This window comes from Buteo buteo, chromosome 11 (assembly GCF_964188355.1).
Source record: "Buteo buteo chromosome 11, bButBut1.hap1.1, whole genome shotgun sequence".
Classification (NCBI taxonomy): Eukaryota; Metazoa; Chordata; class Aves; order Accipitriformes; family Accipitridae; genus Buteo; species Buteo buteo.
In genome coordinates, this window is record NC_134181.1 from 18,376,787 (window position 1) to 18,394,259 (window position 17,473).

Here is a 17,473-nt window from a genome sequence, read left to right on the forward strand (position 1 = left end):
GTGAGGAAAACAAAACATGGGCATGATACTTAGTCTATGTCAATATTCTTTCTTTACCATTTAATATTTAATATTGACTCTTTGAAATTAACACTACCCAGAGATTTGGAAGAATCATTGAACTCCTTCACAAGCTTTAGGATTAGGTTAAGTAAATGCATTGGACATTACATCAGAATTTGAAGTCTCAACATAACTTTTATCATCTTTTTGATTTCTGAGATTAAAAAAAGCTTTTTTTAATTCCACAAAAAGTCCTCCATCTTCAAGAAGCTGTATATTCCATATCTCAATTTCCTTTTTGGTCACAATAAAATGCTAAGACTTTCACGTGAATAATAAAATTCCAGTTGACTCAAATGGTCCACGATAGTATCCCACAGACTTAGTGTTTTACAGAAAAAAGAGTTTGTGATTTCTGCACACAACAGCAGCATTGAAAATGCCTTACTTCTAGGAACAATGTAAACAATGTTACTACTTTTTACATCCATGGTTTTAACTAATATATTGCTCTTGAAAAACTCCAAAAAAAGGAAACTTCTTAACTGTAAGATCAACTTGAATGCTATCTTTACCAATGCTCAAAAATATTCATGCTTTACTACTTAATATTTTATGTATTTATTTCCACAGCCCACTTATTCACTTGTTGCCTTCTATTTCAGGCAGAGAGCACATCAGATAAGCTATAAGCTATTGTCCAATAATCACAAGTAATCATCCATTTGCTATCAATACTTCAATCACTATCAATATCACTTGATTGACAAATATATTTATTGAATGAGAAATCATCCTCTTCTCTATCAAGTGCCAAATTCCTGTGATCATCCTATTAACAATGTCAGAACAGAGCTGCAAAGGAATGCTATCACAGGAATGTCAATCTAATTTAACTATTCAGAGACACAAACATTACTCATTAAGTAATTATGATTAACAGGTCAACATCTTACATATACACATAAAAATATGTATCACAAAAAATTATTCTAGTCCTTAACTGTATGCAGTGACTTTTCATGTCAGGAACAACATCTTCTATTTTTAGGTTTTCCCCACAATGGTGTAGATGTGAGCATAGAAAGAGTGATAGGGAAATGCTCCCTGTTCCTTCTCAGAAGGGCTGGGACTCACAAAAGTGCATGCATTTTAGATTCTCCCTAAGACTTGGGGCAAAGAGATTTGTCCTTGTTCAACAGCTCTTTTGGAGTCAGATTTACAGTGAGGGAGGGAAAGGCACATAGAATCTCCCCCCAGCATCAGTGGTTTTTGCCATGTGCTGGGAGGAGAATGTAATGGCACAAGGTTAGCATCATAATAAGGTTCAACGCAATCCCTTCAGCTCTGTCTAGAATTAGGAACACAGTAAACAAAAAATTGATTTGTGACAATGAGTACATCTCTGGTTGCTGCCGTTTTATCTAGTGCAGAGTCCAAATTCATCATTTTCAGAGCATGAATTCATCTTTAATGTCTTCAAAGGCATGAATAACTTGCTATAGCTTGAGACAATTCAATGATTAGATATTGCCTCTTCTATGCAAATCTGTAATATATCCATCAATAAGTTGATTTTTTTTCAGAAAAGACAATTTCTAATTCAGTATAAAACATCAAACATTTTAGAAAATACTAAGTTCTTGAGGGATGTGAAGCTTTCCCACCACAACCATGACAACTATACATCTGAACTTAAGTGACATTTGCTCTTTGCTCATAATACAACTTTTGATTTCTTGAATAATATACTTTCTTCCCTTCAAATGGCTTGCCTCCACCACTCTTTCTGAAGAATAAACATAAAATTGTTCAGTGTTTCTCCTGAAGTTGAATTGTTTTTAAAGATTTGGTTTTGCAACTTGCCTGTGGCACTACCTCAACTAACAGCTTTTAAAGATAAACTGTTTCTAGGGATGAATAAATACAAAAAAGCAGATATAACTGGAGCTGTTTGACTGGTGAGATACAAACTTCCTTAACTCTGAGTTGTATTTTCTCCCCAAGAAGTGGGGAAGGCTACATAAACAATATTGTTACAATCCTGAACTAAGCTACACCCCTCTCTACAGCAGACTATTTCAAAGGAAGACTTCATTTTTTTATTGTTTGAACACTCACCATTGATCATAGCACCAGATAAAATAAAAAGCAAATACCAACTTCATCAAATCTCAAAGTCAGTTAGCTACATCAGTACCAACTAGTCACACAATTAAGTAATTCAAATGTTCTGTAAACTTACAATTACCTTTCATTTCAAAAGGTACCATGATCCTTAAGTAAATAAGCATGAAAGACAGAAAATTTCTTAATAAAACAAGGTCTTACTCTGTACATTTTTGGTATGCTAATACACATCAACATTTAAGATACAGAAATAAGATGAAATAAGTAGCAGTATTATGCAAAAAACTAAACAAAGATAAATATAATAGGTTTTCTGCTTTTATATATATCTATGCATGTATTTTTCTATATGAAGATCACAGACTTCTGGTTTGATTTAAAAATGAAATAAATTTTAAAAATCTGTATTTGAAAGTTAATCCATTTAGAAAAAAACCCCCTTAATATAGGAAGAAAGCAGAAGTATCTGTATAGCCTTTTCATTTGTTAAGAGTGCATCTGTAGTAAAAAAAAATAAAATCAAATTGCACATTTTAAATACAGCTGTTCTTTTTATTTAGAGCTTTAATACTTAACATTTGATACTGTAGTTCCCCACCTTGCTGCCATTATAGTATTGTGTGGGGACAGTACAGACATGCAAAAATGAATGAAATTTGGTTCTCTCTCATATTACCCACAGTGTAAAAAAAATTATGCTTGGTGATATATATCACAGCTAATCAATACTCAAATTTATTTTCAAATACCATCCTTTGCTTTTTAGACCTCCAGTTGGAAGAATACTCCTTTCTACTTGTAAAGTCACCATAACTTACTTCCGTGTCAATAAGCTCTGATAAATACAGTCTTTCAAGTAAGCAACTAAGGAGCATTCATATTCATAACTACAAAAAATATTACCAGCTAGGTTAAAAATGGCTCCTGTTGATGCTTTTCCTGTGGGCTTATGCACTCAGCCTTAAATCTGACTTTCTACTTAATTTAATATTCTGACTAATTAGTTTTATTTGTTACCTAAAAAGTAATGGGTTACCTAATGACTTAAGATTCTGTTGGTTTTGGATCATTTTAAAAGCTGGTGTTTGGGGTTTTTTTGGTATTATTTCTCCCTCTTCTTTCAGTTCTTCCATCAAGAAGAATGACTTGTAGTATATGCTTCTAATTATTACTTCAAAGTATATTTGACAAGCACTAGAAGTTGTAAATCCATCATTTCAGCATACTGCCTATTCAAGTTGCTATCATCTCAAACTTTATCAGTGGCAAGAGACAAAACTTAGGTCTTTCCTGGATTCTTCAACTTTCTCTCTTTTACTTTAGTTCCTGTCTAATACTGACCATAATAGCAATCACCTTAAAGATGGAGAATGGCAAATGCTCCTTTTAAATCTTAGATCCATCAGTAGTCTTTGAAAATACTGACTACAAAGCTCTAGTAAGTTACCTTTATCTTACTCTGATAAGTTCTGTTTCATGAATTTTATTTCTTTTTTTTTATTAAATATGCTGGTGCAGCACTTTTATTTCCCCATTTTCTTATAGAAGAAAAGCACTAAGCAACTAAATTTAGATCTAGACAAGACTAAGAGAATATAAAGGATTAGTATTTCTGGCACAGTAGCATCAAGCCAACTTAGCAACACAGGGTAATAATAAAAACTTAAAATTTTAGTTCTCTAAATTTGGATTAGATATTCACAGAACAAGCCAGTTTAAGAAAAGCATTGAGCACTCAGAAATCTCCCTACAGTACACCAAAGGTACTCAAGTCCTGCAGAAAACAAATGTAAGGAAAAATCAAGAGAGCCAAAATTTAAAATTGCAATAATGTCCAAATAATTTTCTTTCTTTCAATGAATGCAGATATCTCATAGGAGAAATGCACTATTGAAATAATTGTACAAAAAAGGCACAATAAAAGGAAAAGTATTTATTGCTTTGCTATACATAAGCTTTATGCTTTACACCTTCCCCACCTTTGCCCAAACGTGTTTCATTGACCAGCAGAACCACAAGCAATTGGTATCGCCTTTTTAATGGTGTTTGACAGATTTTCATGTCAAAATTAATTAGACCCTGAGATGTTAATTTACAGGAACTGATAATGACAGTTTTCAATAAACTGCTATTAGTGCAAGATAATGCACTCACAGTATCTGCAACAAAAAAAGAGACATGTAAACACACCAACAGAAAAAAACAAGACCACCACCAAATAACTAATTTTTGCCACTAATTGTCTTATGGGCACATTTTAAGACAACTTGGAAGCTGACAGTAGGAAATTTTATTGTGATAATTGAATGCTATATCATATCCTGTAAGGATAAAGTGTAGACATGGGTGTGAAAGGGAGGAGGGGACGGAAGAGAAAAGATTTTTTTTTTTAAATTTTTTTTTTTAAATATAAAGACCATGCCAAAGAAAATGCAAATTCCCAGTTTTGATGTCTATTTTGAGGATCTGAAACAAGGCTTTTAATCAATGTATTATACATCAAATTGATAATGTTAACTTCTGATTATTCAAATGTATGAAATATTCATAGAGAACTGTCCAAACTTTTACATTTCTCAGAGTTCTTTTCTCTATTAATTATCATGCCTGGAAGCTTTTTAGTAAAAGCAGCAGCCATCAGCCTGACTGAACCTGACAAGCTAGCAAGGCCCAATTACACTGGCACTCTGTGGCACTTTGATGTACTGGAAGCGAAAAGAGATAGGGGCAAATTGTATAGCACATTATGTTAATGACTTGATTTAATCCAGCCACTAAACTTTATGTAGCCTGTTAAAAAAGATGCTAACACTAATTACGCCACTTTGGAAAGGAAAGAAGGGGACAAGCATTTCATACCGACAAAGTGAAGCTCATAAATGTTGTAAATGAAATGAAACAAAATGAAGTAATCTATGATTAATTATACATCATAGACAAGAATAAAAGAGAAAGAAGCAAGCAGTACAGCTAAGTACTGGAAAATCTGTTAGATACCCTTTATGATCAACATATCTAAGAAATAACCATGAACTGTCTAATTTGCAACATGCAAAAAAGAAAGAGTGTGATCTTAAATGGCTTAAACAGTTTGGCATACAACTCAGATTTATACAATAATTAGCATAACGATCTCTAAAAATCACAAGTCTTATTTACAGTGTTTGATTACCAGCAGGTTATTTATCTCAAAAGATAAAAGGCACTGATTCTTAATCTTAAAAAAATACAAATTCAATAATGATTTTCACATGCTGTATTCTATAATTACCCCAAGATTTCAAATATACCAATGCCTAGTTTTAAAATGCAATTTGTATCAAACATGTTGCCTTAATAGTTTAGAGCTTTTGTTGTCTTATCTACCCTTCCTGAACACGCATTTTGTTACCAGATGAACAGATCAATGGAGAGAGGTACAAATTAATGAACCTGAAATGCATCTACACTCAAAATCCTCTCAGAAGTGTTCTCAAATAATTTTGATAAAATAAGATACAGGATGACTAGAAATGTATAGATCAATTGTATTATAGTTTGGCTTAATGGTGATGAGTAGCAGTCATTTCAAGTTCTCAAAAATACAGGTGAAAAATTTTAACGTTTTACATATAAACAATGCAATTCTGTCTTCAAAGGTACCTTCTGTATCTTTCTGCAGCATATGTAAGTGATAGTATTTCTAAATCCCTTCTACAACTTAAAAAAAAAAAAAAAAAAAGGAGCAGTATTTCTCATATGAAGCATTGCTTCTTGTTGGTAGTTAACTTTGTAATATGTCACACAGCCTTGAGAAAAGGATTAAAAAAAAAAAAATCATCAAACTACCTCTAGGTTATTACATTGCAGAACATTAAAAAAAATTAAGACTGATAGGATATGAAAGTACACCCCTGGTCCTTTAAAAGAAGGCTAAGACAGACCAGAGAAGTATTAACTGTTAGAAGCATTATAATAAATTTTAAACGCTAGTTTTATATTTTTTAAGACTGTTCAGTCAATGTTAGATCTAAAAGCATGATTTTTTTTTTTTTTAGAGAACTATACCATTGAAATACTGTTTAAAGTAGATTTTCCAAATTTGTATATGCTGTGTTATTTTGTATATATGACTTTAAGCTCATTAATTGCTGGTTTTAAGAACAAATCAAGATAATATCATTACTGTACGTGGCCACAAATAATAATAGAAAAAGAAGTACATTGAAGTGATTGGATAGTGTACATGTTAAGTTCTAAAAACTGTTGGGAAGTCAGGAACAAAAAGAAATCTGTGTGGATGAACTAGAAAATATATGCAAGGTTTGCATGTTATTAACATGCTAGTATCTCAAGCTTATGCAATTGCCATTTCAACAACATTCAATCAAGTCAATATACTGGGATGAAACACAGTGGGTAGCTAAGCATTGTGGTTTTACTACAGGCCTTGACAAGTGAAATTATCCTCCCCTTCCTCAGAAATCACTAGAAGAAGCAGAAAAGCACATTTTCCCACATAAAGGCAACAGGTAGGACTGAACAAGACGACCAAGTTCTTTAGACAACATGTTGCAATAGTTATCTTTTGTTAGGGAGATTTTGTGCAGGACTAAACTTCGGATTCAGATTGAAACTAATTAGAAATGTCTAATTCTAAGTGTGTATGACAATAATGGAGAAGATGACAACAAATTCCCCCATTAAAAATACACCTATAAATCACATGCACAATACGGTCGGGTTAACTTTTTTTTCTGTGAAAAAGTGTCTATTTGAACTGGAAAGAGGAAAACATACATTTGTTGAAAATACCTTAGAATCTGACCTTAGATATAGTAAAGCTACTCTTAGAGGACATTAGGCTTAAAATATTTTTCTTAGACTTACCAAATAATTGCCATAAATACTCTGACTCACCTGTTTAATATTCTTGAATACTGGGCTTGAAACAATACAGTCATCACTGTCAGTTACTATTGATTCAATGGCATCATCTTCTTGCCTATCATCTTGATCTGGGGGAAAAGAAAAAAAAAAAAAAAGAAATCATTGTAGTTAAAAACCCCTATATTTGTAGTCCATCTGAGACTTGCTGAGAAACCTGATAGCAATACATTTGCTTTTCTAATAAATAAAGTGTAAGTGCCAGGTAAATCTTCTCTTTGCAGAAGATTAACATTGGCAAATCAATGACCTTTAAAGTCATCTAAATTGTATTTTTTTCCAATTTGCTAAAAAAATAGTAATGTTTCCCAGATGAAAGTTGACGAGTGGAATGATGTAAGTCCTGTGATGAACTGAAGTATGAACAACAGTTATGTTTGCATAAGAATATGGCCTGAATTTGTGGATTTCCTCTGACTACGTTTAACACCATGTACATTTAAAGAAGAATGTACTTTTTTGTCTTTTTTTGGTAAAAATTAGTTCTGTATGCAGGTGGATTATTTTCTAAAGCATTCAGGTCTTTTTTCTCTAGAGCAATTTACTTAAAAACACAACAGGGATTCAACATCTTTTTTTTCCAGTTTTTCTAATTAATTCTTATGCAGAAGCTGCAAACAACTGAACATAAAATTTTAGCATCCTGCTTGTGCTTTTACTTTAAACTTGGTATCGTGGACTTGGTTTATTTCAATGATAAACAGTTCAAGCTTGGAGGTGGAACAGGATGACCCGGCTTTTATAATCTTTAAATAAATCTGCCTCTAACAACTTTATGTCACAGATGTGATAAGGCATACTACCCCTCTCCCTGTCTGAAAGGATTTCCGATATCAGCACTGGCTGTTATCTGCAGACAAAAGGAGCGTATTCATTAAAATAGTCTTTAGAACAGCATAGTTCTGAGGGAGAATATAAAGACATTTAAAATAGAAGCCAGGTTTCCTTTAATATTTTATGAATCTAGGTCAGATACCAGATTTTTGCATTCAATTACAATACAGTTTCCATTTGGGAAGAAAATAACACCACCATATCTACCACCCAGCTTCAGCTATAAAGTACACCAGAATATCATTTCTGTCATGAAGCTTCTCATAATGAGGCAGCTCCCACTGCTAGTAAGAAATGCTTAAGAAAATGGAAAGAGACATAGATTTATTAAGAAAATACAGTTACTTATTCATAAAAATGAATTCTACCTTCTGGTTCCAATTCTTGAGTAATTTCTGTCTCATCTCCAGAGGTAACTGAGCTTTGGTCAGCCAACTGCCCCTCTGACAGATGTGAGAGGTCTTCTTTTTCCTGTTGAATTTCTTCAGCCATCTGCTTCACCTCATCATCTGCTAGCCTTTCTTGTTTAAATTCATGTACCACAGGCTATATAAAAATAGATAAACTTACAGTCTTTATAACACTCCTTGAATAGTAAAAGTTAATAATGTTCCAAACTTGAAGAGTTATGGCTCACATTCATTATGCATAGCCTTTAAACAATTATATTGCTTATGCAGTGCAGGAAACAATAAGAAGTTGTCAACTGCAGTAACAAATAATTGATACAGTAGAAAGACAATTCTCTAATGATGTGTATTTGTGAAAATGTAAGTATTACAATAATTTGGTACCTGTCAACATATATACAGCCTGTTAGATTTCCATTTATATTTCACCTCTTTCAGTTCTACAAGACTCAGTTTAAAAAAAAACCCCAAACAAACCACCACCACTTTACTCAGTTGGCAATTTTATAAATTAAATTATACAATATTTTCTGTTTCAAAAGTAAACTAAAATCACATAAAAGAGAATAGGCTTTGCTACAAAATACAAACATGTTGTCTAAGGTAAAATATCTTTAGTGCATAACTTTGAAGTAATCTTATTCCCTTCTTTCTCTTTGAGTACAATTACACAGAGTAATACCTCATCAATGAATATAACATTACAGACATGGCATCTTCCATGGAAACTTGCTGGAGACCTACGCATTATTTATTATCCAACAATTCTCCTCTAAGACTGAATTTTCCAGAGAGGCACTGATGCCTCATCTCCCACCCTCAGAAACCATGAGGTAACTTTCAGATGTCCACAGAACATCTGGGTTTTCCAAAACTGGACCTGAAGAGTTATTTCTATTCTAACACATTTGGAGCCACACAAAACAAAGCAATGTTAACAAACAATTAAGAGCCTATTCTACAAATAAAGGTTATCCTTCAAGTTTGAGTCACAGAAAACTGACTTTATGTCTCTTATGCTCCTCTTTGGCATAGATGATGTCATAACCACTGTGTTTTAGACAATGTTGGACCATTCTTCTTAATTCCTTCAGTGACAGAGTTGCGTTTTGTGGATAAAATTTTCAGAGAGAGAATACTTTTTCATTATTCTACTTGACCAACACCACCTGTGATGGAAGTGAGACTTAACTTCTCAATCAAAGCCCCAGATAAGCTTTAAAGTAGAAAAGTGAAAGGAAGATAAGAGCCAGTGATTAAATGTTGTGTTACATCACTAGAAACCACAGTTTGCCAATCTGCCACAACTTACTTTCACAACCAATTGGACCATTACAAATTACAATATTTAATACTTTTCTTCTTCTTGGAATGCTATATATTTAAAAATATGACAAAGTTGCCCCATTTCTTCTTCATTTCCCCTCCCTATATAATAGAAATTTTTAGAGGGAAGACAAAATAAACTTCATCCAAACATTGAAGGAAATAAGTAGACATATTCCTCCCTTTCTAATGGCCAAAAAAAGATTGTCATCACAAGAAATCACTTTTTTCATATTTCAGAGAAGTTTGAGATCTTACTTTACCATACTTTGATTTTTGATGCATGACTCTGAAGAAATAACATACACCTGGAATTCAAATGCAATATATTATATAAAACCACAAAACCTGAATAATCTCATACCTCTGACACACTTGGAACTCTTGAAGCCTTCATCTTCTGTGCAAGTTCCATGTTATTTTCAACAACAGAGTCCTAAATTATGGGTAAAATAAGGGGAAGCCTTTAATATATAGTAGACAATTAACATACAGAAGTAGGTATAAATTTACTGGTGGAGAAGCATTTGGACAGGAAATTTATGTCCTCCTTTGTTTCCCTGCATTAGCATTACTGATTCTATCCTCTGCTATAGCTTCTACCTATGAGGCTGGACAATTCTTACAAATGGTTTGGTTGAGTCAAACCATTCAACCTATTATTTTAGCAAGTCTCCTTTTCTGAAAACAACTATTTGCTTTGGCATGTGTCACATTAATAACCAAGAACTAGATTCTCTGCTATTCAGAAAATGAACAGGAAAATGAAACAGACTGTTCCTATACCGTTTTAATCTGTTGAACTTGTAAGTCTCTTGCATGGACACTCTCTTGCCATTTCACCACAAAAGTTAGACATCAGAGAAGCCCCAGCTATTTCATTATTTACTTCTAACAGTACTTTTGTCTCTAGCCAGTCAGTGAGGCGTGGATTTTTAAAAGAGCTAGGGGACCTGCCCATCCAGTAATGAAGACTTCTGATGGAGATTGAGTAGCTATCTCCCTTAGAAAATCCTAGTTGGTAAAAAATTGTTAACTTTGAGAAGTTACTGTCTGGGCAGCTGAAGATATGTTGCGTGTGTATATATGGCTAACATTTCAGTTTTCCATACATAAGCTATTAAAACATTTGATTTCACCAACATTTGGGGGTTTTTTTGGTGGGTTTTTTTTGTTCGTTTTTTGTTTGTTTGGGGGTTTTTTGTTTGTTGGTTTTTTTTTTTGTTTAAAGTTAATAAATACAAGAGATCGACTTAATTCTTATTTCCAGTCTATACTGTATGGCTCAGAACAAAGTTTTAGTCATGGTAAACTAAAAAATAGCAGAACCACCTGTGAATTGAAAACTGATGTTAAAATTTCAAAAAATAAATCCAATCAAGGCATTTACAAATGGAAAAAATGATCACAGCTAGTTTTTAATTAATTAATGCAACATTATTAACTAATAATACTACTCATAACCTTTTATAATTAGCTGTTTAAGAACCTACCTTAACTTACTGGATTTAATTAAAAGAGTAAATACATCCTATTCTTAGTTCTCTGAAGCCAGATTATTTAAAATCAAATGAAAATTTACACCATACAGCAGGTATGTTAGTTCCATGCAGACTCTCCTAGAGTCTGGAAAGATGTACACTATAGTGCATCCCAAGTTCAGAAGTGTAATTGTTTCCACAGTGTGTGTAATCTCAGCTGATAAACCTTGTTTAAGAGGTGACTCTGAACTGTGTCAAATTGTGTATTTCATTAGCACAACAGTCGGGATCTGTTTGGATCAAGCTGGTTTCTGTAGAGCCATTTATACGTCTGTGCAAGTGATACACTGTACAAAGACACTTCAGTTAATAGCTCAGAGAGCTGAGAAACAGTGCAGAGACAGTTCATTGGTCCTGTTACAATCTGCCCTAAAGTCTATGAAATTTGAAGCTTGTAAACTGTGGAGGAAGCAATTCTGAGGGAGTCACACAAATATCCCTGTATTGTATCACCCACCTATACACAGTAGTATGCTATCATTCTTTGCCTGGGACATCCCAGTCTTGTGCTGCCAAAACAGAGTGTTCTCGATTATTAGTTCTACAAATTGTCCATACTGAGACATAAGTAGCCTTTCTTGCTTCAACATGCATGAGCAAAATACTTAAAACTTACTGCCTTCTGCATAGTAGTAAGATTCAGAAAAGACACTTTCTTGTCTGCCTGAGCAGCACGCTGCCTTGGTTTGGGTGTTGGTTTCTGTAAAAAAACAAATCTAGTTGAAGACCATTTATTGCCATATTTAACCATCTTATTTTACAGTAAATTTTGAGGGACCATAATTTTTCTCAAAGCTAAATCTAACTGCACTAAATTCAATTCTAAACAGGCAAGATGATATAGATTATGTTTGAATAAGCGATCCCCACAAATGGAGATATCTTTCAGAATTCAGGCACAAATGGGTACAAAACTCTACAGAACATCTATGGAATGCAATGTGAGTTCCAGGTGAGAAATAATTGTAGGACTGAAATCAGTGGTATCATGTATGTGGCAGAATGATTTATTATCATCATTTGTGGAGTGCTTGATTTCTTTTCTTGTTCTGTAGGCTTAGCATATCTTTGACACCGTTCCTCCTGCCACTCCCTTTGGAGAACTTCAACACAGAAACAGAAGAGAGACTGGTAATAGTTGCAAAATTAACAGAATGATCCAGAAATATTTCTGTCGTGATGTTATAATACAAAAGAAAAAAAAAAAAAGGACACAAAAAGAAGAAAAAGTGGTTTACTACTCTTCATGCTTTACTTTCTTGGTGAAGGTAGAAATTATCCTTCATTTCCACTGATTTTTATACACACAAAAAAATCCTTACACTATTTTTAATTTATGAGTGATTTTTAATATGCTATTGGGTATCTTAGCACCATGCTCCAGGCATCCGAATAAGAAAGCATGTGGTGCAGATACACCTACATATCTGTACATATGGCTTGGGTCTGGCTGCTTGACAATTCTTTTGGCTCAAAGACACCCCAACTGAGTTATGTTTGAGTTTCTAAGAGACCACAGAAACAATAGCTGATTTAATGACTCTCATAAATTTCAACTGTAGCCCTGAAGTTGCACAGGCAAGTGACATTTTATGTGGGACACCTACATTGGAAAGAGAATTAATAAACACTAAATTTATAGGGAAGACATTTAATGTTTGTTATTTCTCCTACCTTTTCTCCCCACCCTTTTGCTAACCAGTTATCTACCATTATAAAAGACTTTAAAAAGTTTTGGACACAACAAAGATTTCACTTCCCAAAAGAAGTCGAAGATGGTGGTTATATGAAGTATTTGTACTATGCATTATTTTGCAGTAAGAACAAATCCTGGTCATCAGGGAAGAACTAAATGACCTGCTCCAATAGGTCTTTTATATCTCTTAACTTCTGTGAGTTTGTTAAATTACTTACTGTCACTGATGAAGTAAAAGAAGGAGACAGAACTGGAGTCTGCGTTTTTTCCTCTGCTAGTAATTTAGTTGCCATTGATTTCTCATTTTGAATGTAATTCACTAAGTCTGCAGCCATTGTTGATCCACTTGGTGCTCGGTAGACAAACTTCCATTTTAATTCAGCTGTGATAGTACCAGTAGCACATCTTTCAGAATCTGTTAGTTCAAAAGTACCTGAAAGCAAAATGCAAATCTTGTCTAAATTATCTTATTCTATACATACACAAGAAAATACAATGCAAAACTGAATGGGATTCAGGAATTAAGTAACTTAATAGTCTTCATTTCAGAAGCTAAATAGTGTCAAAATATTGTGTTTTATAGATCCAAGTATATCCAATATAACACTGTGGACATTCAAAAATACAGGATTTAGAAGGGACTGGATTACTGTGTTCATTCAAGATGTCCTGTAGGTTTCTCAGATAATCCAATACCAGATAACTAACTCTTATTGACATCTTTCAAAAGATCTAACTAAAACATTTCCATGTTTTACTAATACTAACTTTTGTTAAAGAAAATGTAAGGGTTTTAAAAATCTGCGAGTTGCTAAATCTTTAGCAAAGAAACACCCTAAATTCACTTGCACATCTTCTCATATTATCCATTTATATGGGATAATTATAGAATTATATTTTAAAATTTTCATGAATCTCTTATAGTTGACAATGAAATAATCACTAAGCAGCTTTTATATTATAAACACCACAGTAAATTTGTAACTGACATCAACCTGTGGGGAGCAGTTGATGCATTGAAGGCAGGCCTGCTATTCACACAGTAGAAAAATGGGCTGATGGAAACCTCCCTCATGAAGACCAACAAAAGCAAATGCAAAGTCCTGCATTGGCCCAGGAATAGCCCCAAGCAGCAGTAGAGGCTGGGGGCTGACTGGCCACAAGCAGCCTTCCAGAAAAGAGCTGGTCCTGTTTGACAAAAATAATATAAGCCAGCCAATCTGGCAGCAAAGAATGCCAACTGCACCCTGGCCTGTATTAGCAAGAATGCAGTCAAGCAGGTCCAGGGAAGTTTCACACTTTCTCTATTTGACACCTATGAGATGGCATCTGGAATACAGTGTTCAATTTTGGCCTCTCCAGCACAAGTAAGACATTGACATTCTGGAGCAGGTCCAGTGGAGGGCTACAAAGAGCTTTAGGGCATTGGAGCACAAGACATAGAAGAGGCTGAAAGAAGTGATTTGTTCAACCTTCAGAAGCAGAGGCTCAGACAGGATCTTATTGCCACCTAATAGGTGGGTGTGGAAAAGACAGAACCAGAGGTGCACAGCAGAAGGCAGACAGCCAACAGACACAAGTTGGAACATGGGAAATCCAAGCTCTGTAAGGAAAAGTTTTTATTATGAGGGTGATCAAACATTGGAACAGGTTGACCAGACAGGTACTAGATGATCTCTGTCCTTTGAGATAATTCAAAATTTAACTTGGCAAAGTCCTGAGCAACTTGCTCTAACTGGGTCAGCAGGTTGGACTACATCATATCAGGACTTCCAGCTGACAATGACTCTAAGAGTCCAAGTGTAGCTCTTGATCTGTTTTGTTGGTTTTTTTTCTGCTGAAGAGGCTGATTTCTCATATCAATTTATTATTCTAATTTATTATTATTATTTATTTTAAGTGTACATTAGCCAAAACTAGAAAAGGAAACTAATGAGAAAAAAAAAATGAAGCTGTGCAGAGAAAGAAACCATGTTTTAAATTAACATATCAGTCCTGAAAAAAAAAAGAAAAAGAAGCAACACCAGAAGAAAAGGAGGTAGGAAAAAGCATGCATATGCCAGGAAACATTTTTTTTATCATTAGAACATAGAAAAGGACAGGTAAAAGAAAATATCAAATATTTTCAAGTTACTTTTGAACCAGAGAAAAACACCTGATATTTTTTTTTTCAAAAGTTATTTCAAGACACCTACATGTTTTGTTTCACAGATATCTTGTCAGTTATGAAAGCAGTACATTTTGAAAGTCAGGTTTCAGCCAGCCTTTCCCACCTGATGTTAAGACTAACAAGGCCTTTCTACCTAATAATGAAAGATACTCATAATGTAGTAGTGCGAGAAATTTAACTGGTAAATCTGGTAGGCTTCTCAAGGCAAAAAAATAGTGGTAAAAGACAAATGCAAACAGATTGCTAAAATGCTAACAAAAAAGAAAGCATCAGTAATTAATTAGCACTTAAATTTGGTCAGTGCTAGAGTGACACATCATTCAAATTACAATTATTTATCACATCATAATTATTCCATACCTGGGCCAGTATAGAGAACAAACAAGGATTTAAAAGCCTTTTCATTCTTTTTAGGACCATGATAAGCGAATGTTGGAACACCAGGTTCCTTCGATTTAATTATTTTTTTTTTTTACTTGTGGATTTTAAAGAAAATATTTACTGCTTTCTCTTAAATCTCAGAAAAATGTCATGATCAGAAAACAATCCTACTATTGCAATCCACCCTGTGAGGTACAGGCATCCTGTTCAGATTCACTGCAGTTGATGGATAATCATAAAACCAAACACCACTTTAAAATTTGAGTTAAAATGCAACAGTGCTGGAACATTCAGTTAGTACTGTCTTAGTAAACAAAAGAGATATTTGAAACTTTTCTCTCTCCCTTGGTCTTTTCTTTCTCTAATGTCTGAAGTTTAACGTTTATATTAAAAAATCATTCATCAGTTTCGAAACTCTGACACAGACTTTTCATTAGCTATGACTTAATTAACACTGAGATACAGAATTTCTTTCCAGGATTTCACTGAAGTTTAAAATTGTGTCAGAAAAGAACAGTAGATGAATGATAAGGGGGTTTAGAATCATAAAATCATTTAGGTTGGGAAAGATCTTCAAGATTGTCGAGTCCAACCGTAAACCTAACACTGCCAAGACCACCACTAAACCATGTCCTGAAGTACCACATCCACATGTCTTTTAAATACCACCAGGGATGGTGACTCCACCACTTCCCTAGGCAGCCTGTTCCAATGCTTGATAACCCTTTCACTGAAGCAATTTTTCTTAATATCCAATCTAAACCTCCTCTGGAGCAACTTGAGGCCATTTCCTCTTGTCGTATGACGTTTCCAGTGGGCAGCTTTCCAGCCACTCTTCCCCAAGCCTGTAGGATTGCATGGGGTTGTTGTGAGCCAGCACTTAGCCTTGTTGAATCTCATACAGTTGGCTTCAGCCCATCAATCCAGCCTGTCCAGATAACTCTGAAGAACCTTTCTTTAGTTTGGTTCTTGAAGAGATTTAAAGAGATACAAAATAGGAACTAAAGATTTTGTTAAGTTTAAAGAAGTCTAATTCTTACCTGAGATAGATCTGTCATGTGCTAAAGAAATAAGAGGCACACTGGCTTTCCCTACATAAGCACCTTCTTCCATTTCACCATCATCAAATACATAAAAGGTTAAGGATTGTGATTTTAGGTATCGATCTAAATCTGCGTTCATTGGCACTTGGAAACACATATGGTCATCTATTTGTGGGTTGTTGCTGCTAGGAATGATGGGAGTATCATGGTCTGCAAAATCAAAGAACTTGTAGACAACATAAGGATTTGGCTGGAGATGTTTTTTTCGGGATTGTAGATTGTTACAACATTTTATTGTAATGTGGAGTTCATTTAAATTGCCATCTGTTGAAGTGCTGACTTGGGCAGTTCTGAGTATCTGCTGCTTTAAATGAAAAAGAAGTTAAATTAAAAACATTAGAATTCTTATGCTGGTGAACTCTAAGAACTGTATAAATAGAACAAATAACTGATTATTTCAATGACACTCCAACTACTGTTTAATTTTATATGTCAAAATATTACTGGTTCTATAAATTCAATGACATCTCTCTTGCATTGTTGGTATAAGGAAATAAGAGGTTAATCCTTTCAGGTCTGTTATTGCTTGCTTTATCCTTCTAAAGTTTTATGATCTCCTTGTCATTTGATTATCTACAAAGCAGTGGAGATCACAGTTTTAAGAATGATTCATATCTAGTGCCACTTTAAACTTAAGGATTCTGATTGTGGCAACTATCCTGTATCAAGAAATGTTTATAACTGTAGTCCCTTTTATATATGTACTTTTTGCTAATTAAAACTGCACTGCAGATCCCTCTGGTTTTTGTTTCCTCCAAAACCTTTACCTACATAAATAATTTACAAAAATTAGAAATGAGCATCTGAAGAGTAATAATAAATGTTTGAAGTAAATTAAAAAATTCAATGACATCACAAATTTTTTTAATTACCTATCAGCATGGCTTGTACATACTGTAGAACCCATAGTTAGCAAACTGGGAAATTAATTTTAATAAAAATTAAAGAACAAA

At 33.9% G+C, this 17,473-nt stretch overlaps 1 protein-coding gene across 10 annotated transcripts in view; it reads right to left on the minus strand.

Moving 5' to 3' along the window:
* The window catches only part of RPGRIP1L (RPGRIP1 like), an 81,421-nt gene that overhangs the window by 20,081 nt on the left and 43,867 nt on the right, over nt 1–17,473 (minus strand). For 8 of the 10 annotated variants that reach the window (XM_075040253.1, XM_075040247.1, XM_075040246.1 and 5 more), the window contains 6 exons: nt 16,458–16,824; nt 13,085–13,299; nt 11,787–11,870; nt 9,994–10,065; nt 8,262–8,439; nt 7,033–7,130 (listed from right to left, as the gene is read on the minus strand). In XM_075040253.1, coding sequence (XP_074896354.1) covers nt 7,033–7,130; nt 8,262–8,439; nt 9,994–10,065; nt 11,787–11,870; nt 13,085–13,299; nt 16,458–16,824 — 1,014 coding nt within the window. Of the gene's footprint in view, nt 1–7,032; nt 7,131–8,261; nt 8,440–9,993; nt 10,066–11,786; nt 11,871–13,084; nt 13,300–16,457; nt 16,825–17,473 lie in introns of those variants that run through there. The other 2 variants (XM_075040250.1, XR_012652217.1) reach the window with 2 other exon arrangements.